We start from the raw sequence: 24216 nt of genomic DNA on the forward strand, positions 1-24216 counted from the left end.
CTTGATTATCTTAGATTGGATGGACCAGATGGTAAGAGTAACATATGGTTAATGTTGCATGTGGTATGTTTTGCAACAAATGTCGCCTTGAGGCGACATTTGTTGTGATTTGGCGCTATATAAATAAAATTGAATTGAATTGAATTGAAAACTTTAAAGTGATAAAGTCAGATTGTAAAAAAAATACCCTGCATTAAAGATCCTCCATTTTTTCTTCTCATTATCTCTGTTTTTTCCCCTCTTCCTTCTCTTGTAGGCTTCCTCTATGCTACGAGCATCCATTGCACCACAGTAAGTCTTCGTTTGGAAGAAATCATTTTTGTACCAATCATACAGTTTCATTAAACCCAAATAAAACAAGGCTGCTATCTCGTTTCTCTTTAAATCACCAGGAGACCAAAGGATGTGCCAATGTTGCCCTCGTTAGACTATGAGAAGCTTAAGAAAGACCTCATCGAAGGCTCAGAGAGACTTCAGTCTCTGCTACTTCAGGCACTGCGCTGGGTGAGAGTATTCTGTTTATTATCTCCAGCATTCTCCTTAGTGATAAGATGTCTTGTATTTATCTGATCATCAGCCTTCCTTGTGACTTTGTTTGGCTCCAACACAAGCTTATAACTATATAAGATCAATGTATTTATCCGTCTTCATCCTCAGAGAGTAGAATGCGTTAAGTACAGTTTTAATTTGGGGCGTCCAGAAACTTGGGCAGTTTGTGAACCTGGACAAAAGAAGAGTGGCACTTATATTTACGTGGATTAGACTTTTGAGTGCTGATTGTCGTATCTGTTTCTAATGTCTTTTTAGAGACTCACCCGCTCACTCCCTGGTGAGCAGAGAGATACTGTGCTTCAGGCTTACATCAGCAATGATCTTCTGGAGTGCTACAGTACTAAAGAGGTGGGGTTATAGCTTCACTATCATGCATGTTAACACTACAAAGTTCATTCAGAGGGCCTGTTAATTAACTTGTGAACGTACAAATTGAAAACATGCCGTAAATAAAAGAATCGTAGAAATGTGGTGCTTCCAGACAATTTTAAACCAACACTTAGAACATAACTCGCTCGCAAAAAGGTTATGTTATCCCTACAAGGTGACTTTCATGACAAAGCTGGAGGTTATGGAAAAGGCAATCAAACTTGTAAACAAATTTTTTGACAGATTTCTAAAATATTACAGTCTTCTTGTTTTTATGACAGACGGCCTAATCTGTCAATTTGTTTAGCTCTGTAAGTCATATATTTAAATTTAGAGGAAGAAAATCATCGTTTATGATCTTAACATTATCAAATGTTTAGTAATTATTTTATATTAAGAGATCATTTGAACCCAATGGTGAGTCATTTAGAAATGGTTCCCAGTCTCAGAATAAGCACTTTCCTCTGAGAAGCTCAGATTGTGTCCCAAACTTTACCCTCATGAAAGACTTTTGACACACTTTGTTCTTTTTTTTCTTTTCTCTCGTCATTTTCTTTTCACCTAGCCTTTAGCTTCAGGTGCTATGCTGAATACAATCTCTTTAGAGTGAATAACACTTTCATAAATGCTTTCAATCTTTGTACTCCTGTGTATGTTTCAAGGTTTTCTAGGTATATCTAAGTGACTCTGCAATCATTTAAGGTGACTGTTGTTGAGATTTGGTGCTATATAAATAAAATTGAATTAAATTCTATAGCAACGCTGGAAGACTCTGCATTTAACTGAGGTGTTGGTCAGCGTACATAAATATGATGCCTTTAATTTTAAAGTGTTGCAAAAATGAACATTAAGGAAGGACAAATTTAAAAAGATGCTACTTGTCAAATGTTACATTGTGTTTTATGTTTAAATTCATAGTCCTTGTCTCTAAGAAAATTTACTCTACAAAAAATGGTGAGTGGAAAAACTCACAGTGCACAACTTGCCCTACATTTGTTTGTTTCCTTAGAAAACTGTGCTTCATTTAATGAGATCAACAAACGAGATTGTCCGTCAATACATGGCTCGTCTCATCAATGCATTTGCTTCCCTTGCAGAGGGTAAGTTTAAAGCTGCCATAAGAGCTCATTAGGCATCGTCATTTACTTTGTAAGTTGATTCCCGATGGCTTGACCTTACTGGCTTTCCGTTTTGAAGAAAAACTATTAATGATGCTCCACAAAAGCTAAACAGTAACTGTAGACAGCATTTTGTAAAAAGGAGACTTTAGAATGGCTGTGAATGCTTTCAAGATGTTCCTTTGATATTTATTACAGGTCGTGTTTACCTTTCCCAAATCCCCATTCTTCTGAAACATCTGACAGAAACACTCAGAAAGGAAGAAAAAGAATCTCTTACTCGGGAAAATGTCCTTGTGGCTCTGCAGAAACTCAGCCTCAGGTAGTTTTTAAAATTACTAGGGTTTACTAAATCCTTTCTTATCTCAATTAATGTTTTTAAATGAATATGTCACAATTTTTGTCCTTTGAATATGAATATTTGACCTTACATCATGTCTCGCCTGTTAGGAGGAGTCAGCAGACAGCCATGATTGCAGATGATCTGATTGGCTGGCTGGTGGATGAGCTCCAGGACTCAGACTGCCTCAGTGACTACAACCTGGAGTATTCTGCAGCTTTGCTTATGAACCTGTGTTTACGAACAAAGGGTAAACAAAAAAACATGCAGAACACAAATGTAGCTCAATAATGCGAACACCAGACGGGCGGCATGGACACCTAAGTTTGTGAATGCGATAACACGAGAATGAGGTGACGTAGGAGCTTCAAACTGATACCACAGATGCACTTACTAAAAATCCGATGTATCGACAAGTTCCACTTTCAGTGACCGCATCACGTTCTGTAAAAGTCTTGTGAATGTGATAACTTGAGAACATGGAGATGTAGGATTTTGAAATTGATAGGTGTGTCTGCTAGGAGGCTGAGAGGCAGCTCTGGCCATTGGCAAATATATTTTTATTTTGCCAAGAAAATGGGAAATGGGTACTGTTTGTGAATCACATCAGTAACCAACTAAAGACTGAATTGAAGAAATAGGAACAAATTATGCTAATAACTAAATCCCTCAAGGTAGTATTTACAGTTGCCAAGTTGTCTTTATGCATGAATGGCTCAGAGGTCAGTGTTTAAGTGGCTTCACCAACAAATCAAAAAATCATTCCTCTGAAAATCGCGAGGTATAAAGTAAATAACTATTACTATTACTATTACTAACTATTACTATAAAGTAAATAAAATAATAATCTCACTCTGTGGAAGCAAAATGTGATAAACAAATGAAGGAAGGTGAGAGGGAGAGCTGGCTCAAGGCTTTTACAGGGCATTAAAGAATAAACACATTTCTTTTTAAGACTTTTTTTGACCCAGGCTTACAATTTCCTTATTGTCTTTCATCCGTGTTAAACGATGATTGGCTTTTATTTACTACGCTTTGCTACTGTGCTATATTTACTTTAAGACTGGTGTTGATTTTCTGTGTGCTTTTTCGTGTCTTTGTTTTTTTTCACTGTCCGTGAATAATTTCCAAGTCAAATAAGTCTTCACACCATGGGTTATACTTTAACGTTCATTCATAGAGCTTATTAATAGTCCATGCTATCATGAAAATCAGAACGATCTCGTTTCACGCCACGAGTCAAGGTCTAGGTTTGTTCCTGTTCTTTCTTTCTTTTTTTCTTTTTTTTGCTGATACACTAAGGTTAATTATTGTCTAAGTTTGCATTGAAAGCAAACGTTTAGCTTTTCGGTCCTTCTGAATACATGTTTTCACTGCACTCTTGTTTTTACAATTATTTGTCTTCCATTTACGTCATATCTAGGATGTATCGCTTTCAGACGCTCCCTCTTTTCTTTTCTTTTTTCCCAAAACATGTTTTTATTATATGCTGTACTTCTGGTCAATGTAGAATGCCACAATGAAATACTGTCCCACATTTGATTTATCAGTAGTTGTATTGTCTTACACGGATAAGTACTGGGAAGTCATTCACCTGATTTATATGTATTAAATCAAATAAGAGTCCCATCATATTGCACACAGAAAAAGCGTTGCTAAATTTGTGTGCTGGATGGTTGTGTTTTTACAGGAAAAAGGAAGTGTGCAGAAAACGCCAAGCATGTGCTAAAAGTTTTGACTGACCTCCTTGGACATGAGAACCACGAGGTGATATACACATCTGCCAACACACAGCACAGATGTTGCATGCACAGTGGTTGCAGTGTGCAAACAGAACAGATTTCTCGTGGTTGAAACTGATACAGGCTACACAACAAACAGTGTGTATTGCATGCAATAGGTGGAAAGTGCAGAATTAATGCCATTAAAGGATAGAAAATGACACCAGTTGCTAGCATATCATAAACTAAAACCGCCAACATTCATAAATGAACAGTCTCTCTACTGTTGTGTTACACTGCAGTCTTGGCATAAGTGAGCCATGACTACAGGAACATCAATAAAACATAGAAAGCACAGAGTTCATTGATTTTACTTATGTTAGCGGTCAGGTTGTTAAAAAAATAGCTTATCCACAACACAAACATTAGTTCCTCTTTGTGGGCACACATCTCTAATTGCTGTATTTGAGACCATAGAGATATACCTGTGTCTGTGTCGCTTTCAGATTTGGCCATATGTGAATGGAGCTCTTTACAGCATCCTGTGCATTCCCTCTGTGCGACAGGAAGCAAGAGAGATGGTGAGATAGCAGTTTGCATTTTGCAGTTTGCATGTCTCTTCCTCTTCACTTTCCTCGGAAAACAACAGGCGTTCATTTAATAGGCTGAGAAAATTGTAAATGGAAGTGTAGTTGAAATGTGGAGTTGTAATCACAAAAAGTATAAAAGATGGACGCAGCTTCCAGGTCTGCAAACTGAAGTCAATGCAATCAGCGAGACCTTTAAAACATACTTTCTTTTAAAGTGGGGAACCCTGGGTCAGCACACCTTAATCAAACGAATCGTTTTATCATTTCAATGAGGATTATCTAGTGTATTGACTAACAAATTTTAGCTAATTAGTTAGCCATTTTTTCATCAGAATCAATTATAAAAGGCCAAAATGGACACGGATGCAATCTCAGTGTTTTTAAATTAGTTTTCAGAAAGCAACGAGTGACATCACAGTGTCACCTAGGTATGTTCATCTTTCACACGCTTTAGCCAAATATTGTTATATATATATGTATGTATGTATATACTGTAATTTTATACTTGCATACATATTTTTTGAATGTTTTGTGTGTCTTTCCCTCATGTGTGAAGAGCGTTGAAGAGATTCTCCGCTGCTACATCAAAGAGGAGAACCCAAACCTTAACAGACAGATTGAATTCATCATTAAACAGCTAAACTCAGGTTAGTGAAATTTACTGTTAAACACGTAGATGATAAACTGGTAGTCCAAAAGTAAGCGACTCAAGCAATGCAGGAAAAACAAAATATGTAAATATGAAACTTGATGTCTTACATTTCCTGTTTCAGATCCCCAGTTTTCATAACATTAGTTATCATTTGAAACTGTAGTTTTTTTATGAAGTAGAATTTTGGAAAATCTGCTGGCTTTTTAATCCTTGTGGTTTTTCCACCCAGCCGAAGAGGAAGGATCAGAGTCTGATGATGAGGAGGAAGAGGATGACAATGACGTAAGGCCGCCTGATAAACATCAATGTGCTGGTGTTTTCCATCATCATATTAAAAGCCTGTTTACAAATTAATTCAACAAAACCACTGAAGCATATTAACTGGCACATATCAAAAGAACTAAACAAAGAAAATAAAGTATGAGGGGGAATGATGGACTTAAAAAGTTAAAATGTAAATGAATTACAGGAGTTTCCTGGGGTGTGTGTGTATGTATGTGTGTATACGCACATATTCCATTCTCTTCCTGTTCCCATGAGAGTTCCTTGAGTGTGAGTGCCCTTGCCCTGTAATCTCGAGTGTCTTTTTTGTTTATGTTTTTTGTTTTATTATAGCTGCTATCCATTTCCCTGCCCACAATGGTGAACTGATACATACTGTACAATACCTGTTTCTGAGTGGCAGTCTCAAAGCTACAGAATACACTGGTCCCTTGAGCCTTGTGGAATGGTACCAAGCATTGTATTAATTGTATTAATTTTTAAATAAAACTTTAATGGGTGAGAGTTAATTTTTAGTCAGTCTGAGGAAGTTACGCTTTGCCAATGTAATCCGGTAAAAATCGACCTGCAGCAACCCTGTGGGTGTTTTATATAATGCTGCTTAATGCTTAAACATAAATTAAGTGCATGTGCGGACAATATGCATTTTTGACACTGCACACAAATTCTTTCTCAAGTGATTTATTGTCTTTGCATTGTGACAGGAAGATTTAATGGAGATCGACATTGATAAAGAGGAAGTTCTTCAGCCACAGCACAGGGAACTGTCTGGGGAAAGCCTGCTCACCACTGAGTACCTGGGAGTAAGAGCAAAACACACATTTTCACCATAAACATATTGTTTGTAGCTAAGAAGTTCAAATTTTGACACTAATCAAGAATACGAATTACTAACAGTATGATGGGTATTAGTGTACATATATATATATATATATGTATTACGGGCAAGTTGCAAAGTAGCTTGTAAATTTTGTTTATTGCACCAGCAACAGGATATGACATTATCACAGCGTGCACTGAACTTTAGACAGTGCATAGGTCTGTGCATTCACAGAATTGTAATCATTTGGCTATTTGGTTCATAAATGCTAGCATGAAATATGTTTTACCTCATGATTAGATAAGGTACCGCACACATCGCTGCCTCTTTGTGGTGATGGCTTTTGATATCTCAGGTGCTGGCCTGTTAGTTTTTTTAGGGATCTGTTTTATGTGGCTATGAGTTCATGACCAGCCAATACGGCGGACAGAACACAGTCAGGTTTACAGTGAGAAAAAGTTCCGTGTTGGACAGTTACAGCACTCCATCACATTAATCTCTCTTTTCCCTGTTAACACTTTTTTCCATGATGGAAATGTGTTTGGTATGTTACTGTTTTATTGTGTGTGTGGCTGTGTAGATCATGACCAACATGACAAAAGTGAAAAGGAAGCCAACCCCTCTACCACAGCCAGCTGCTGATGAGCCGCTACAGCGGCCAGTCACCCCTAGTTCTCATCGTAATATCGGCGTGGGGTAAGTTAAATTACCAAACGGTGTCATGAGATCCAGACTGAAGTTCACTCTTAAGCTAAAACACTTCTTTGTGGTGTCTGTGGGACCATAAAATGTGTAGGACATGAGAAACTGTGCAGCGGCAGCCTCTCTTTAAGTGATTTACAAACCACCATAAACATTGGTCCTTAGATCTCAGATACCGGTCTTCAGGCCTCATTTCTTTAAAGGCTGATCACTTCAAAGTAATCCATAGATTTTATGAGCTGACTAATCTGTAGCTTGTGTAGATAATTGTGCCACCATTTGTTTTAGGATACATAGATAATGACGTTCCTCTTGCCGCTAAAACTCTGCAAATACAAAAATGCTTCAAATGTATTTTGATGTTTTTCTTTGCAAAGCGTAAACTTTGAAGAGATGAGTCAGCCGCAGTAGACTAGAACTTGAGTGACTGGATACCATTGCTATAAAGCATCTTGTTTGGTCTTGACAAGGTAATTTCTTTGCTCTGAGCACCAACCTAGAGAAACAGGCCTAACCTTGTATTTAACAGTTTAAATATTAACTGTTAGAGAGCTGTACAAATATGAAGAACTAGCACTGATGAAAGTCAGTGGAATCATCAAAATAAATTGTTTTTTCAAGTTAAAAGCCATCTTGCTTACACCAACATCCTCGTGGAAGTTCTTAATGTGAGATTGTGTTTGTGTTATGTGTAGTGATTATCGACCCGCCAGTCGGGGAGGCGAGACCAGCAGAGACACAGAATACAGACAGAAGAGCGGGGAAGGAAGCCTGCCACCCTCTCGATACAACTCACGGCCTCCTACACGCTCCGGCAGTCGGCCGAGCACCGCAGACTCCCTACGCCAAAGCATCGGTGGGTGACTCAACTTTCAGAGTTTCAGATGTAATTTAGGAGTAGCGGTAGAATTTCAAAAGAGTAAAATAATAACTCTTTGACCGTGTCTAACAGCTGTGGCTGTAAATCAGATGTTTGCGCTCAGATTACTCACAGTTAGTAGAAGCTCTGTGCATTTTTGTGGAAAAATCTTTAATTTCCCTTCCACCTGCTGCTTTTTATTTGGTTGTGTGTTAGATGTATTTGATGTGGTGCCCAGTGTCCACAAGCAACAAAGGGTAGTTCCAGAGAAGGAAGTTCCTGCAACTTCCTCACAAACCATAAGGGATAAAGACTTAGCAGAATAGAATAGAATAGAATAGAATAGAATAGAATAGCCTTTTATTGTCACTGTACATGTACAGTGAAACTGTGGGTGCTTGAAATACAAATATAAATAGTAGGACGGCAGGAATGAATAGTAGACAAGAGGAGTATATACAAAAGAGGAGGGAGGCACACATTAGAGGACAGATTGCAAAGTGCTCAGTCTGAGTATGTGTGTGAGTGGCCGGAGTGATGAGAGTTACTCAGACCATGGCTCAGATCGGTGGGTGGGTACCAGAAGGCTAATGACCTTAGTTTGATGGTATCAAGTGTGCTTGTGTGTTTGATAGTGTTCAGCTGTCCCTCTGCTTTTTTAAAGTTATGACCTTTGTTTCCATTTGAAGGCCTGACATTTTGGTTGATTCTAAAATTGGTCTTTTGACACTCTTGTTTCATTCCCACTCAGACTCAGAGTGTGGGCGGTCGTCCCAGGAGTCAGAATTGGACAGGCAGTATGAAGGTAGAGCCAGAAAAGGATGTTCCCAGGAGGACCACAACGGACACTCTGCCAGGTATACTGACACACAAATCAGGGCTCGCAAAATCGCTAGCCCGACGTCCCGGGGCTAGCGATTTTTCCAGTCAGGCTACCAAAATCTATCTCTGCCCTGCCCGTCGGGCTATCATAGGAAGGAAAAATATATGTCAATGCTTTTGCAGTCTTTTGGAAATGTAGCTGGGTAGGGATGCACCGATACCACTTTTTTGAAAACGAGTACGAGTACGAGTACTTGCATTTCAGTACTCGCCGATACCAATACCGAGTACTTAATAAAAACATGATTTAAATTTACAGGTAACAGCTTTAGTCCTATAATTTAACAAAAAACAAACAAACAAGGGACTAGTTTGGAATTAAGAACATTTATTTAAAATGAAAAGCATGTTGTTTGCAACATATTACAGAATAAATAATTATAAAAAAACAAAATTTAATTTTAAATTTGTTCGTCTGTTTCTCTGTTTAGAAGTCTTACAAGCACAGTCACAGCTGGGATGACATCAGAGGCTAGTGCGTCGTAGCTGCTCACTTTTTTAGTTAGTTCCTCAAAGGGGGCGAGGATGGCAACAGTCGTCTCCATAAGAGCCCATTGGTGAGCGGTGAGATAGTCAGGGAGTTCGTGCTCGGACACGCCCAGCACTCGCTTTTGCTCAATGAGGGTCTGGAGCATGTAATACGTGCTGTTCCAGCGCGTCTGTACGTCCTGCTGCAGTCTCTTTATTGGCTGGTTGAGCTGTCCCTGAATGTCCTCGAGGCGGGAGTAGGCTAAGGCGGAATGTTTAAAATGCCCAACTATTTTCTGTCCCACTGCTATAGCATCAGCTATGCTCATCTGTGCTAATAAGCTCTCGTGAACAGCCAGTTGGAGCGTGTGCGCGACATATGGCAGACTTGGGAGCCCTGCGTCATTCATGGCTTTAATCATGTTTTTGGCATTGTCACAAAGCACAACATGTACTGATGTCTTAGGTATACCCCATGTCTGGAGCATTTCCTCAAACACATGCGCTATAGCCTGGCTGGTGTGCGAGCCGCGGAATTGTTTGGCATTTAATGGCTCGTTGCGGCGTGAAACTCGTCTATCCACTGGGAGGTTAGGCTAATCAGTGACACGGGGCTAACACTGCTTGTCCAAATATCCGTGGTGAAACTAAACGCAGAGGAGGCTTGCAGTAGGCTGTGGATATGTTTTTTCACAGACTCGTGTAGTTTAGGCAGCTCCGTGTCAGTCATGTAGTGGCGGCTTGGGACATCATATCTGGGCTCCAGAACATGGAGGAGACGCAGGAATCCAACATTTTCTACCTCCGAGAGTGGCTGGTCACTCAATGCAATGCCTGTGTTATTTTCACAGCACGTAGATTGTCTCTGGACATTTTCTCTAGTCTTGCAAGAGTTTGCTGCAGCGTGGGTTGTGTTGGTTTAGAAGCGTGGGTAAACTCCTTGTACTCGTTGTCGTGTTGAGATTTTAGGTGCTTGATTAAATTGCTTGTGTTAAATGTGCTACCTTTTGAGCCTCCTCTGGACAATTTCGCTGAGCACAATTTGCAGTCCGCCTTTGTTTTGTCGTCTTCATTCACTTTGAAATAGTTCCACACGGCTGACTTGTCTCGCCTCCCCTTCTCCCCCGCTCTGAGCTGCAGCCGGGGCCTGGGGGCGGGCACTCGGCGCCTGTGATTAACCCCTTACACGCCGCTCAAACATAGACATTTCTCAGACCGTGGTATCGGTCCCCAGTATCGGGGGACTTTTAACGAGTACGAGTACTTTAGAAAATGCGGTATCGAGGCCGATACCAGATACCGGTATCGGTGCATCCCTATAGCTGGGTAATTATGTCATTGGCATCGGTGAGCCACTGTCAATATGTGACATATTGAAATCGCGTTTGAATTTGCGCTTGTTTTTTGCTTTCACTTTGCAATCGCGTGAACTGTGTATAGAGAGCGACAGCTAGTGATGTGCGGATCGATACTGAAATATCGAGTCCTCCGATACCAATCATTTATGTTCTGGAATCGATTCTCATATTAAAATATCGATATTTTAGTAATGTAGGGTAAATTTGTAGTTTATCATTAACAGGAACAGAGTGGAAAGAAACTATAACATTTGGATTGTCTACATTGGAAGGAACTACTTCCTCTTCCGCCTTTAATAGTCATGTGCGAAATACAGCTGTATAAATGTGTTGCAGCCCCTTGGCATGTGCACTCACAGCAATGGCTGGGTGTAAATGGAGTAATGTGCGGACATATTTAAGAATATAATCCAGCCACTGTTATCATCGTCAATGCCCTGTACCAACTCAGAGCAGAGCAGCTATCTGAACGCTACCCCAACAGAGGTCGATTATCTTGTTAATAATTTTACCTCCTCACTACGTACGACTCTGGATACTGTAGCTCCAGTGAAAACTAAGGTCTCTAATCAGAAGTACCCGACCCCGTGGTATAATTCTCAAACACGTACCCTAAAGCAGATGACTCGTAATCTGGAGAGGAAATGGCGTGTCACAAATTTAGAGGATCATCATTTAGCCTGGAGAAATAGTTTGTTGCTTTATAAGAAAGCCCTCCGCAAAGCCAGAACAGCTTACTACTCATCACTGATTGAAGAAAATAAGAACAACCCCAGGTTTCTCTTCAGCACTGTAGCCAGGCTGACAAAAAGTCAGAGCTCTTTTGAGCCAACCATCCCTTTAACGTTAACTAGTGATGACTTCATGAACTTCTTCACAAATAAAATTTTTATCATTAGAGAAAAAATTACCAATAATCATCCCACAGATGTAATATTATCTACAGCTACTCTTAGTTCCATTGATGTTAAGTTAGACTCTTTTTTTCCAATCGATCTTTCTGAGTTAACTTCAATAATTACTTCCTCCAAACCATCAACGTGTCTTTTAGACCCCATTCCTACAAAACTGCTCAAAGAAGTCCTGCCATTGATTACTTCTTCGATCTTATATATGATCAACCTATCTCTAATAATCGGCTATGTACCACAGGCCTTCAAGGTGGCTGCAGTTAAACCTTTACTCAAAAAGCCATCTCTAGACCCAGCAGTCTTAGCTAATTATAGGCCAATCTCCAACCTTCCTTTCATATCAAAAATCCTTGAAAGAGTAGTTGTCAAACAGCTAACAGATCATCTGCAGAGGAATGGTTTATTTGAAGAGTTTCAGTCTGGTTTCAGAGTTCATCACAGCACAGAAACAGCTTTATTGAAGGTTACAAATGATCTTCTTATGGCCTCTGACAGTGGACTCATCTCTGTGCTTGTCCTTCTTGACCTTAGTGCAGCATTCGATACTGTTGACCATAATATCCTATTAGAGCGATTAGAACATGCTGTAGGTATTACAGGTATTGCACTGCAGTGGTTTGTATCATATCTATCTAATAGACTCCAATTTGTGCATGTAAATGGAGAGTCCTCTTCACACACTGAGGTTAATTATGGAGTTCCACAGGGTTCGGTGCTAGGACCAATTCTGTTTACATTATACATGCTTCCCCTAGGCAGCATCATTAGAAGACATAGCATACAATTTCACTGCTATGCAGATGACACCCAGCTCTATCTGTCCATGAAGCCAGATAACACACACCAATTAGTTAAACTGCAGGAATGTCTTAAAGACATAAAGACTTGGATGGCCACTAACTTTCTGCTTCTTAACTCAGATAAAACTGAGGTCATTGTACTCGGCGCTGAAAAGCTTAGAAATATGGTATCTAACCAGATTCTTACTCTGGATGGCATTACCTTGGCCTCCAGTAACACTGTGAGGAACCTTGGAGTCATTTTTGACCAGGATATGTCCTTCAACGCACATATTAAACAAATATGTAAGACTGCGTTCTTCCATTTGCGCAACATCTCTAAAATTAGAAATATCCTGTCTCAGAGTGACGCTGAAAAACTAGTTCATGCATTTATTACTTCCAGGCTGGACTACTGCAATTCATTATTATCAGGATGTCCAAAAAACTCACTGAAAAGCCTTCAGTTAATCCAAAATGCTGCAGCAAGAGTACTGACAGGGACTAGAAAGAGAGAGCATATTTCTCCTGTTTTGGCTTCCCTTCATTGGCTTCCTGTTAAATCCAGAATTGAATTCAAAATCCTGCTCCTCACATACAAGGTCTTAAATAATCAGGCCCCATCTTATCTTAATGACCTTGTAGTACCATATCACCCTATTAGAGCACTTCGCTCTCGCTCTGCGGGCCTACTTATTGTTCCTAGAGTATTTAAAAGTAGAATGGGAGGGAGAGCCTTCAGTTTTCAGGCCCCTCTTCTGTGGAACCAGCTTCCAGTTTGGATTCGGGAGACAGACACTATCTCTACTTTTAAGATTAGGCTTAAAACTTTCCTTTTTGCTAAAGCATATAGTTAGGGCTGGACCAGGTGACCCTGAATCCTCCCTTAGTTATGCTGCAATAGACGTAGGCTGCCGGGGATTCCCATGATGCATTGAGTTTTTCCTTTCCAGTCACCTTTCTCACTCACTATGTGTTAACAGACCTCTCTGTATTGAATCGTATCTGTTATTAATCTCTGTCTCTCTTCCACAGCATGTCTTTTATCCTGTCTTCTTTCTCTCACCCCAACCGGTCGCAGCAGATGGCCGCCCCTCCCTGAGCCTGGTTCTGCCGGAGGTTTCTTCCTGTTAAAAGGGAGTTTTTCCTTCCCACTGTCGCCAAAGTGCTTGCTCATAGGGGGTCATATGATTGTTGGGCTTTTCTCTGTATCTATGAAGCGCCTTGAGGCGACATTTGTTGTGATTTGGCGCTATATAAATAAAATTGAATTGAATTGAATTGAATTTTACCTCCACAAACAGCCAAGATGCGGTTTGTGATACATGTGGCAAGAAAGTGAGGTGTTCTGGCAACACCATTTACCACGTCAAACACCTCAGAGTAAATCATATCACAGAATATGACGAGCGTATGTTGAGGCAAACTGAAGACGAGGAGAGGGACAGGTGCTGCTAGGGCGAGACAGACGTCTCTCGAGGAGTCCTTTAGTGCTGCAGGCAGGCAACATGCTCAAATGGCACACAACTTCAGTTTTCTGTATGATAATTCTGCATTATTAAGTGATAAGAACAAGTAATCTGACGTCCTGTAATCATTATGATGCTATAATTTGAGATACAATAAAAGATAAAAGTAAAAAAAAAGTTTTTGTACAAAGTATCGGTATCGGATCAGTATCGCCGATACCACCCTGAATTTTACTTGGTATCGGATCGGAAAGCAAATCAGTGGTATCACACATCACTAGCGACAGCACTGATTGGTGAGTGATGATAATTTGCGCACCAATTCTTCTGACATCGTCTTATCAATCGTTAGCTTACTATGCAAACATGACAAGTGAAATCTCCCGCAGCTTAAACATGTGAGAGGTTGATCGCGCAGAGAATCGCTGAGCATTATGTGAGTGTGTGTGTAAAAGCAGCAGGATATATATTTTAGTTCTGCTGAGCCAAATAAGACAGGTCAGGGTGAAGAAGTGACAGCCAAAGAAAAGCTTACCACAAAACGGAAATGTTATGACAAATCAGACTATAAGGCAAAAAGAAAGTGCAGCTTTATGGTTTCATGGACAAAAGAATTTCTTGTGGCTGCAATATGACGAGCTAAATAACCAGGGCTGCACATAAGTGGTCCGCAGGTGCGCATTCCCTGTCAAAATAAAAAACGCGCACAAGATAAGAAGTTGCAACGCGTGTTTGCGTACACAAGATTTTCAGGAGGAGGACAGACATTTGTTTAGAACTCTTAAAGATGTCGAAGAAGCTCCTTTAAGCAATTACTGTGATGTTCCTCCACCTCCAAAGAAATGTCAGAAGGAGTCCGAACCACAAAAGAAGCGCGTATTCTCGGAAAAGTGGTTGCAGGAGTGGAGCTGGCTTCAAACAAATGATGAACGCACAGATTTGGTGCAGAATGTGCCGTGAAAATTTAATAAATGACAAATTAAAAAGGCATGAACATTTTTTTTTTGTATCGAAAAAATATCGAACCGTGACACCAAAGTATCGAACCGAACCGTGAATTTTGTGTATCGTTGCACCCCTAATATATATATATATATATATATGTGTGTATATATATATATATATATATATGTATATATATATATATATATACACACACACACACACACACACACACACACACACACACACACACACACACACACAAACTAAACTTTTTTCCTGAGAACTACAACCAGACCTGATCTGATGCTTTAAGGAATGAGCACAAAAAACAACCACCACATAACTGCAGAGATTCCTGTAAGAGTGTGTGTGTGTGTGTGTCTGTGTGTCTGTGGAAAGATTTGGCAAGAATGTTGCTGAACACCGATAGGTGACTCAGCACCGCCAAGCTGGTCTGTGAGACTGTGACATGCGTTTAAACGAGCAGTGCCCACAAAGAGACCCATTCAATCGAACCTCCCCTGCTTCTCTTCTCCTTTAAATCCCAGAGGAACTTGACTCCTGAAACCCACCCACAATAATGAGTCCCAGGAAACTGCTTCAGTAGTCCCTCGCCTCCCCCACACCTCACCCCCCAGGAACGTAAAACACCTCTACAATACAGCCTGGTTGAGTCTGACTTCGGTAGCCTCGTTTCACCCCAGTTTGGAAAGCAAGACTTTTATAGTGAGATGAAATGGCCATTCATATTGAGCTGAAGAGAATCTTAGCAACACGGCAGTTTGGCAAATGCCAAAAGAGCAGATGTGAGTGTTTGCAATTGTTTTTAGGCTAATGAACTGATTCCCTAATACAGAGTAACACCTGCTGGAGAGTCAGGCTGTCTTCCACTCACACTTTGTCAGAAATCGGGACTCAGACTCGAGACTTGTTAAAAAGAATTTTAGGGACTGATGAAAAGTTAAGTAAAATGTGTACCCATTTCATTTTGCTTCTGAACAGAGCTCAACATGCAAGGATAGCACCTCCACCCATTTTTACGGAAATACAATACACTGTAACTGTCATGATTCTCAAAGAAACTCAAAACACTGTGTCACCGACCCAGGACCGTGACAGTAACGCTTAGTTATACCAGATTTTATCAGAGATATTGGAGCCAGTGTGACTACTCTGAACAGAAACCAGAATGAAATCGATCCATTTGATAAGTGTGAGCTTGCTCAACAGGATGTAGGTCGCTTAGCTCTTTCCTGATAAGAACATTAGAGGAGGTTGTGACTGGATGCTGAAGACATTTATTCACTCGTGACCCTGTTTCTCAGACACCACAGCATCTTTTCTTGGTTTTTGTTACACAATAAAGAAGGTGCACAAAGCAAATTAGGTGCAAAAAAAAGAAAATGTCTAATTTGAATGGAAGGAAGGCATTTTACATATGTTCTAATGTTATATTAGTGTTTAACACTGATTGTCTAAAAATGATTGATTGTCTTGTCTGTTGTCCAAATAGACCTAAAAATGAATAATTGCTCCTCAATTATTAAAAATTTTTCTTGTTTTTATAAAGTATTATATATAAAGTATTTTATAAAGTATGACAGATAAAAACTCTGGCATGCCATGTGTCACTTTATTGCTGTGCCTATCTCCCATTTTACTTGAAAAATATACAGAAATGAGGGGTTGCAAGACTTTTGCACAGTCTTACAGATCACGTTCATAACTTAACTGTTAAATATTCCCATCCTACCAGTTTCGGTTTTATCCTTCTTTGTATAATTATCATGGTATTTATAGTGACTCATTTAACTGGCAGATTGTTGTTAATGTTTTCTTTCTTTCTTACTTTCTTTTTTTTTTTTAACCAAAAACAGATTATATTCTTTTTTGTTTTTGTTTTTGTCCCTGTCAGCAGAAATGATTATATCCCTGCAATTGCAAGTAAGCCCAAGATTCCCCGTACACCTGACACAGCAACCAACCAGAACAGTGCTCACCGGGGTAGAGGCCTGGCCCTGGCTCCCCAGTTCTCACAGTCTGAGCCGCAGCAGAGCAGCCGGCCTGGCTCTGCCAGCTCCACAGGAGGAGGCGGGAATGGAAGTAAGCGTAAGAGCGGGAAATCAACACCAGTCTGGCAGATTTTGGCCCCATCTGGTTACTTCATCTACTCTGCCAACCACTCTAGATGGTGGCCAGCACTGATTTGAATGTTCAGTGACTCTCAGAAAAGAGTTGCTGTAGATGCACTTTAAGCAATAGTATATTTTTAAAACGATACAGATATGTGGCGATTAAAAAATCTGACGTATCAGCCCAGATTTCTTTTCTTTTCTTGCAAACACAGGAATCGTAAACATATTTCCCTAACATTTGTTATCTGTACTTATTTTCCACCCTTAGTAAGATAAGCTGACTAAACAAATCGGTCAGTTACGCTCTGTCGCACCGCGCAGATCAACTCATTTTTGTTAGCCAATCTGCAGTCCTAACCCTGCCAACAGCGAAGTACCAGAGTGCAATCTGAAACAACTTCCCAACATCAATACTTACAGCATGGTTGAATGGTGTTCCTGTCTTCTCTTTATTATTAAAATGTTTACTTATCGGCTGTTATAAATATCAATACCAGTATACTGGCAGATGGCTGATATCGACCAGTATATCAGCACAACACTACTTATTTGAGTCTTATTGAGCATGCATGTTCAGTTTATGATGGAAAACAGTACTTAGAGATGTGCAAAGCAGCCAGAATTTGTATCTGTATTTGTATTTGTTGCGGAGGGAAAAGTAATTGTATTTTTATTCGAGTAAAATTCAAAATAAGTGTAAAAATCCATTTTTTTTTGCATTACACTTCTAACAAATGTTATAGTGTAAGTATTCTTTAATTATAAACATTATAATAATTATGGTTATGCAATATTAGTTGATGTTTTTCCATAAATTCAGCAATAAACATGTCACAAGAAACGTCATTGAAAAGAAAATACAGCCATTGGCTGTTATGTTATTTATGTTATTGCCAGATGGCTCAGCAGCAGCAACACTCTTTTATTCGGTTCCGCAAATCCATGTGGGGAGTTTCAGCTACGTTAATAAGTGACAACTACACAAGGATTGTTTTAACCTTTTAACGATCTTCACGAAAGTTATATACTGCCTCTGGAACTCAGTTAAGGTACAAAAAAAATCCATCCATCCATCTTCTTCTGCTTTATCCGGGGCTGGGTCGCGGGGGCAGCAGCCTAAGCAGAGAAGCCCAGACCTCCCTCTCCCCAGCCACACCTCCTCCAGCTTATCCGGAGGAACACTAAGGTGCTCCCAGGGCAGCCGAGAGATATAATCTCTCCAGCGTGTCCTGGGTCTGCCCTGGGACATGCCCGGAACACCTCACCCAGGAGGCATCCTTGTCAGATGCCCGAACCACCTCAGCTGGCTCCTTTCAATGTGGAGCAGCAGCGGCTCTACTCTGAGTCCCTCCCTGATGGCTGAACTTCTCACCCTATCTCTAAGGGAGAGGCCAGCCACCCTTCGGAGGAAGCTCATTTCCGCCGCTTGTATCCGCGATCTCGTTCTTTCGGTCACTACCCACAGCTCGTGGCCATAGGTCAGGGTAGGGACGTAGATCGACCGGTAAGATTGAGAGCTTCGCTTTTACACTCAGCTCCCTCTTCACCACGACGGACCAGTGCAGCGTCCGCATCACTGCGGCCGCAGCACCAATCCGTCTGTCGATCTTCGGCTCCCTTCTCCCATCACTCGCGAACAAGACCGCGAGATACTTGAACTCCTCCACTTGGGGCAGGAACTCATCCCCGACCCGGAGTGGGCACTCCACCCTTTTCCGGCTGAGAACCATGGCCTCAGATTTGGAGGTGCAAAAAAATCGATTCAACAAAAATTGTGATGCAGTTCACTGTTTTTTGGCTCAGCCGAGCCGTCTCTGTTGCTGTGTGGAGCAGCCTGTGTCACTCACCTCTTTGACACGTCACTCACTCATCCGGTCATGTTCTGCGGTCTCATAAGGAAACTCAGCTTTTTGATATAAAGTTTTTCCTTGTTCCCGAATACAAATATTTTTTAAGTATTTGTTATTAAGTATTTGTTCGAAATAATTATTCGTAAAAAACACGTTATTTGTGCCTTTCTGAATACCGGATTCTGGTTCAGCTCCACCCCTAGCAGTACTGATATTAATACATATATCTGGCAGTTAAATTGGTAACCATACCAAAGGAAAATAGGTATATCTTATAGAGGTGGGAGTCACCATACATCCCACGATACGATATTATCACAATACTTAACGCACGATATGATATTATTGCAATTTTTTAAAATATTTTGCGATATTCAGATTCTGTACATAAAGGTAAACTTTATCAATATTCATTTTATCTAATATCAAAGTCTCCCACTCAGTCTCTCATTTCAGTTTGATTGTTGACAAACTGAACGGTTTGTATTACAGTCTAGTCCAATTTAACTGAATGCAACCATCTGGTACAATTATAGCTATTCTGAACTATGAAATTTATGAAAACTATGCAGCCCCTTCAGCAACTGAAGAATTTGAAAGTAAATTAAAACAAAATATAATTTTACATTAAATAAAAAAGTTTTAAACTTAATTAAAATAAAACATGTCTTAAATTAAAATAAGTAAACTGTCATGTTTATTGCTGCCATAAAAAAAGTTAAACACATTTGGACAGTGAAGGAATGTCAGGATTCTTGCTCAGAAAAAGGATCAACATGCTCTGAAGTCAACGATTTCTGCTGTCCCTGTATCGATACATTATTAGCAAACAAAATATCACGATACTACACAGTATCGATTTTTTTCCCCCACCCCTAATATCTTATATAAATGATGAAAGCATTAACCAGTGACTGTCATGGAGTTGTAGCACCCCACACAACCAAACATGTAGAGCATTGTGAATTATTTACTGCTTGATTAAATCTCTGCCTCACAATCACCAAATCTTTGTGTAACATCAGTTTTACATTTCACATATCAACACAACTATGCATGCCAGGAAACCCCTGGGTGTGTGGGTGTTCCCAGGCCTGAAAATCCAGTTTTTCATGCTGTACTTACTTACCAAGACAACAGCAACACAATGGCTAAAGGAAATTAACTGTAAAAATGTTGTACTGGTTTCCAGCAACTTATGCTTTAGTTCCACTATGGAATTTCACTTGCCACTCTTTCATTTCTTACCAGTCTCTGCCAGAAGTCTCTATATAATAAAATATGCCCCTTTTTTAAGACTTTTCTTATAAATCTGCATTAATGTTTTTCCCGTTATGGCCAGCGACACAAAGTCTGAATCATAAGTCGGCTTATCATGCAGAACGTAACAATGGCTATAAACAAAAAACACAGTAAGCACTTATTGGGAAAATGAAAATTGGGAAAATCAAATTGAGTTAGCTTTTATTGGAGGCACTGCACTGTCAGGCCTGATATTGGGTCCATTTTTATTTGCTGTCAACTTCATGTCTTACACACAGAACTGGAGTCAGCGCAGAGATGATCTGGTGCTCTTAGTTGGCCGATAACATCTCTCCATGCTCTCATGCATCCTAATTGCATTTCATGAGCGATTACCTCCGGCTCTTACGATGGGTGCCCTTACCACGAAGTTTGTAATGGCACCTATTAGCTACTCAAAGCCACCGCATCCTTCTGTGAGTGTGTTGTACTTCTGAGGTCTGGCGAATATCAGATGTTTGTCACTTAATCACATCTCATCTTGAAGGGCAATAAGCAAACAGACATCCTATATAAAATAACCTGTATTGTATAGTAAGCTTTTTGGCATGTTTCAAGCTATTGTCGGGAGGGTGGTTCAGTGATCTGTGTAATAACAACCACACATTTGAGCAAGATTCCCCTCAGGCTAATGGCTTTTTTGTTTGTTTTGTTTTTTCTAGCATACATATCTGCTGTGACTGAGAGAAAGGCTCCCTTGGGTAAAGAAAAGATGTTTGTGTGGCTTAACGGGCCACCCACTTAGCAAGTACAGACAAGAATAGGAGTTTCTGCTGAGCCATAATGTTAAGAGCAGAGTTCTTACAATTTTATGATTTTTGCTTACTTTTGGATTTTTATTTTTAATTCACTTTAGTTTCAGTTGGTTTCCAGAGCCGGTTCGCCCATTTCAGCTCAGTTTTTATTGGTTTTAGTCTTTTTAATTACTGTTGTATGACCGGCAGGTGTCAGAGGAAATATTTAGAGCAATCAGAGTAGGTAATACAATAAAAACCTTGAACTTTTTGAAAGCAGTTGACTCACAGTCTTGGAGTCTCAGTAAGTGCGTCCATCAAAGCCTCATCAGGCAAGTTGTAACAAAATGATATTAAACTAACAACTAAAACGTCCGTTTTTTCCCTTTTATTTTGGTTAACTCAAATAAAGTGTTTATTTTTAGTTAACCGTAATAACCTCGGTTACGTGTTTGGAAAATGTCCTTGCCAATTGAGAACCAGAGAAGCTGAAGAAGAAGCACTGTCCTTTTTATTTTTTAAATAGGTCTGGATTAAATCTGTCATTTAAATATGCTATTTCTTACACAGTGACAGGAGCTTAACAACTACGTTTTGTATACGTTGGTGACAAAGCAGCTTAATTTTGTTCTCATTTTATTGATGAATTAAGTCTGATTGTCCTCTGCTTTCTCTCCTTCTTACCCCCTTTCATCAACCTATCAACCTTTCTTCCTTCCCCTCTCCCTCTGTCTTCAGGCAGGCAATCAAAGAGGAGGTGAGGAGGGAGCTGTCACCACGAGGTAGCACTATCTTCCCAGGAGCATCGGGCTTCCTGTAACATCATCCAACCAGGTTACGATCAGGGTCAAACAGAGACGGTCGAGGCTTAGTGGCAAGAGGAGGAGCAGGACTGGGTGGAACAATGTCTAGGATTGTGGTTCTGCATTTAGGGTTTTTTTTTCTCTCTTTTCGCCCTTCGGCTTCAGCGCAGACTGCTTCTGTAACCTGATATGACGTTGGACAATAAACACAACCCACAGTCATGCGACTCTGGGCACCTGACAGTCTCTGTTGGCCCTGAGTTTCTGCAGTTTCTCCTCAAGGTGATACAAAATGTGTGCGACACCCTCCGACTACGGCAGAATTTATTTGTAACAAAAGTCAGGTGTTTTAACTCCGAAGTCTAGTATCGCTCTGAGTTGGGGCAGAATATGATAACGCTCCTCTCTCTTGCTCTTACTCAATCCTACTTGCTTACTTGGCATGTTCACTACTTGAGTGGGGATTCCCCAATGTGCCTCTTTTTGTGGATAAATTGTCATCATTTTGGACATGAGCTCAAGATTTCCGATCAAACACAGCCAAGGCTGCGAGAAGGAGGAGGATTGGAGCTTAAAAATTACAGCAGAGACATTTTTATCGCTTAAACACCATTGCAAAGAGCAGCACAAGAGCCGGTACTGAAAGTTCTCATCTCGAATTTGTAAATCAATAATCGTCGTGAATTTCACAATGTGCTGTATTGATTTTTAACTATGGTGGAAGATGTCTGTCCACATGAATAAATTATTATACAAGCTGTGTTTCAAATGTAAAACATTACCACAAATGCATAGCTCTTTGTGGCAGCTCCTGTTTCGCAGATGCTACAAAAGATTGTACAAGAAAGCCCTAGAGCCCTAGTATGACTGTGCATGTTTTTAAATGATATCCAGAACTTTTCACTTCCAACACACAGGTAGCATGTACACTATAACTGAGGGGGGGAAAAAAACAACTTGAATTTGTGTTAATGTTGTAAATTCAGCTTTAGTTGCTTGTCTATTTGCACCGTTTGCCTGTGTGGTTATGTGTATTTATGGTGAGACATTTCTGTTGCAGTGCATTTTCACTGTTAATATTCTTTCAAGCAGTTTTAAATAAATGTGTGACGAGTCAGCAGTTTGCAAAATCACACACTGTTTTTCTCCATTGCTTTAAATTCAGTTCAGTTTATTTAAACAGCATCAGCTCACAGCAGCAGTCACCTCAAGGTGCTTTATAGTGTAAGGTAAAGATGCTACAGTAATAGAGAGAAACCCCAACAACGAGACAGACCCCCTATGAGCAAGCACTTGGTGACAGGTGGGAGGGAGGGAAGGGAGGACCAGGTGACCCTGAATCCTCCCTTAGTTATGCTGCAATAGGCGTAGGCTGCCGGAGGAATCCCATAATGCATTTTGTTTTTCCTTTCCAGTCACCTTTCTCACTCACTGTGTATTAACAGACCTCTCTTCATTGAATCATACTTGTTATTAACCTCTGTCTCTCTTCCACAGCATGTCTTTTATCCTGTCTTCCTTCTCTCACCCCAACCGGTCGCAGCAGATGGCCCCGCCCCTCCCTGAGCCTGGTTCTGCCGGAGGTTTCTTCCTGTTAAAAGGGAGTTTTTCCTTCCCACTGTTGCCAAAGTGCTTGCTCATAGGGGGTCATATGATTGTTGGGTTTTTCTCTGTATCTATGAAGCGCCTTGAGGCGACTTTTGTTGTGATTTGGCGTTATATAAATAAAATTGAATTGAATTGAATTGACAGTGGAAAGGAAAAACCCCTTTTAACGGGAAGAAACCTCCAGAGATCTACCATGACTGGTTGAGGGTTAAGGGGAGGCGTACGGGGAAATTGCTTCCCATCGGGCTGCTGTTATTGGCAGTCATTCATATCAAACATGTGACTGTAAGAGCTCTTGTGACTCATTCCTGCCAGACAGTGATCTGTCGCCTCCTGAGCTGCTGTCCTCTCCAAACCCTATTTTTAAGCCTTGTATCCGTCCCCGTACTTAAGTGAAATATTGACTGATGGCGTTATTGTTGTCATACGCTGTTGTGACGACAGCACAGGGAAGAAGTATGGGAAAACGGTACAATAGGATGGGTCCTTGCCCTCTAGGGAACATGTCATTCCTGCCCCTGAGCTACACAACATACTAGAGTACATGACAAATAACACAGAATGAAGTCCACTTGTGTCAAGATATTGGCAGGACTTTATTTAATAACACAGATGGTCAGTCCACCTCTGGAATATAAAGGCTGTTGAAAGATAGATTTGGATGGGAATTCCTTATACCCCTTCCATGCTGTCTCCTGAGAGTTGACCGATCCAGCTGCGAATGCTGCCAGCGAGGAGGAGCACAATGCAAGGAAATGGACCGCACATGACAGACTGACGCACAGTCGCTGCCAGGTGTAACCCCGAAAGCTTCACTCCTGCTGGAACCGACCAGCTGCAATTACAACAGAGTGGAAGCTGCTGCTCTTTATCATAACAAAAGCATTGATAAAAACGGGGGGGGGGGGGGGGGGACTAACAGCTAAGGAAAGCTACCAGATGGAAACTGTGGTGACATGTCCAAGGT

General features: G+C 40.5%; 1 protein-coding gene across 5 annotated transcripts in view; it reads left to right on the plus strand.

Moving 5' to 3' along the window:
* armc9 (armadillo repeat containing 9) overlaps nt 1–22952 on the plus strand; it is a 31807-nt gene extending 8855 nt beyond the window's left edge. For 3 of the 5 annotated variants that reach the window (XM_085133058.1, XM_085133059.1, XM_085133061.1), the window contains 16 exons: nt 257–291; nt 393–504; nt 808–900; nt 1931–2021; nt 2238–2361; nt 2490–2629; nt 4070–4146; nt 4607–4681; nt 5247–5337; nt 5572–5624; nt 6329–6427; nt 7025–7140; nt 7842–8002; nt 8757–8862; nt 16733–16920; nt 21577–22952. In XM_085133058.1, coding sequence (XP_084989184.1) covers nt 257–291; nt 393–504; nt 808–900; nt 1931–2021; nt 2238–2361; nt 2490–2629; nt 4070–4146; nt 4607–4681; nt 5247–5337; nt 5572–5624; nt 6329–6427; nt 7025–7140; nt 7842–8002; nt 8757–8862; nt 16733–16920; nt 21577–21599 — 1584 coding nt within the window. In that variant the 3' untranslated portion in view covers nt 21600–22952. The remainder of the gene's footprint in view (nt 1–256; nt 292–392; nt 505–807; nt 901–1930; nt 2022–2237; nt 2362–2489; nt 2630–4069; nt 4147–4606; nt 4682–5246; nt 5338–5571; nt 5625–6328; nt 6428–7024; nt 7141–7841; nt 8003–8756; nt 8863–16732; nt 16921–21576) is intronic. The other 2 variants (XM_085133060.1, XM_085133062.1) reach the window with 2 other exon arrangements.
* Nucleotides 22953–24216: the final 1264 nt, after the last annotated feature.

This window comes from Neolamprologus multifasciatus, chromosome 15 (assembly GCF_963576455.1).
Source record: "Neolamprologus multifasciatus chromosome 15, fNeoMul1.2, whole genome shotgun sequence".
NCBI lineage: Eukaryota > Metazoa > Chordata > Actinopteri > Cichliformes > Cichlidae > Neolamprologus > Neolamprologus multifasciatus.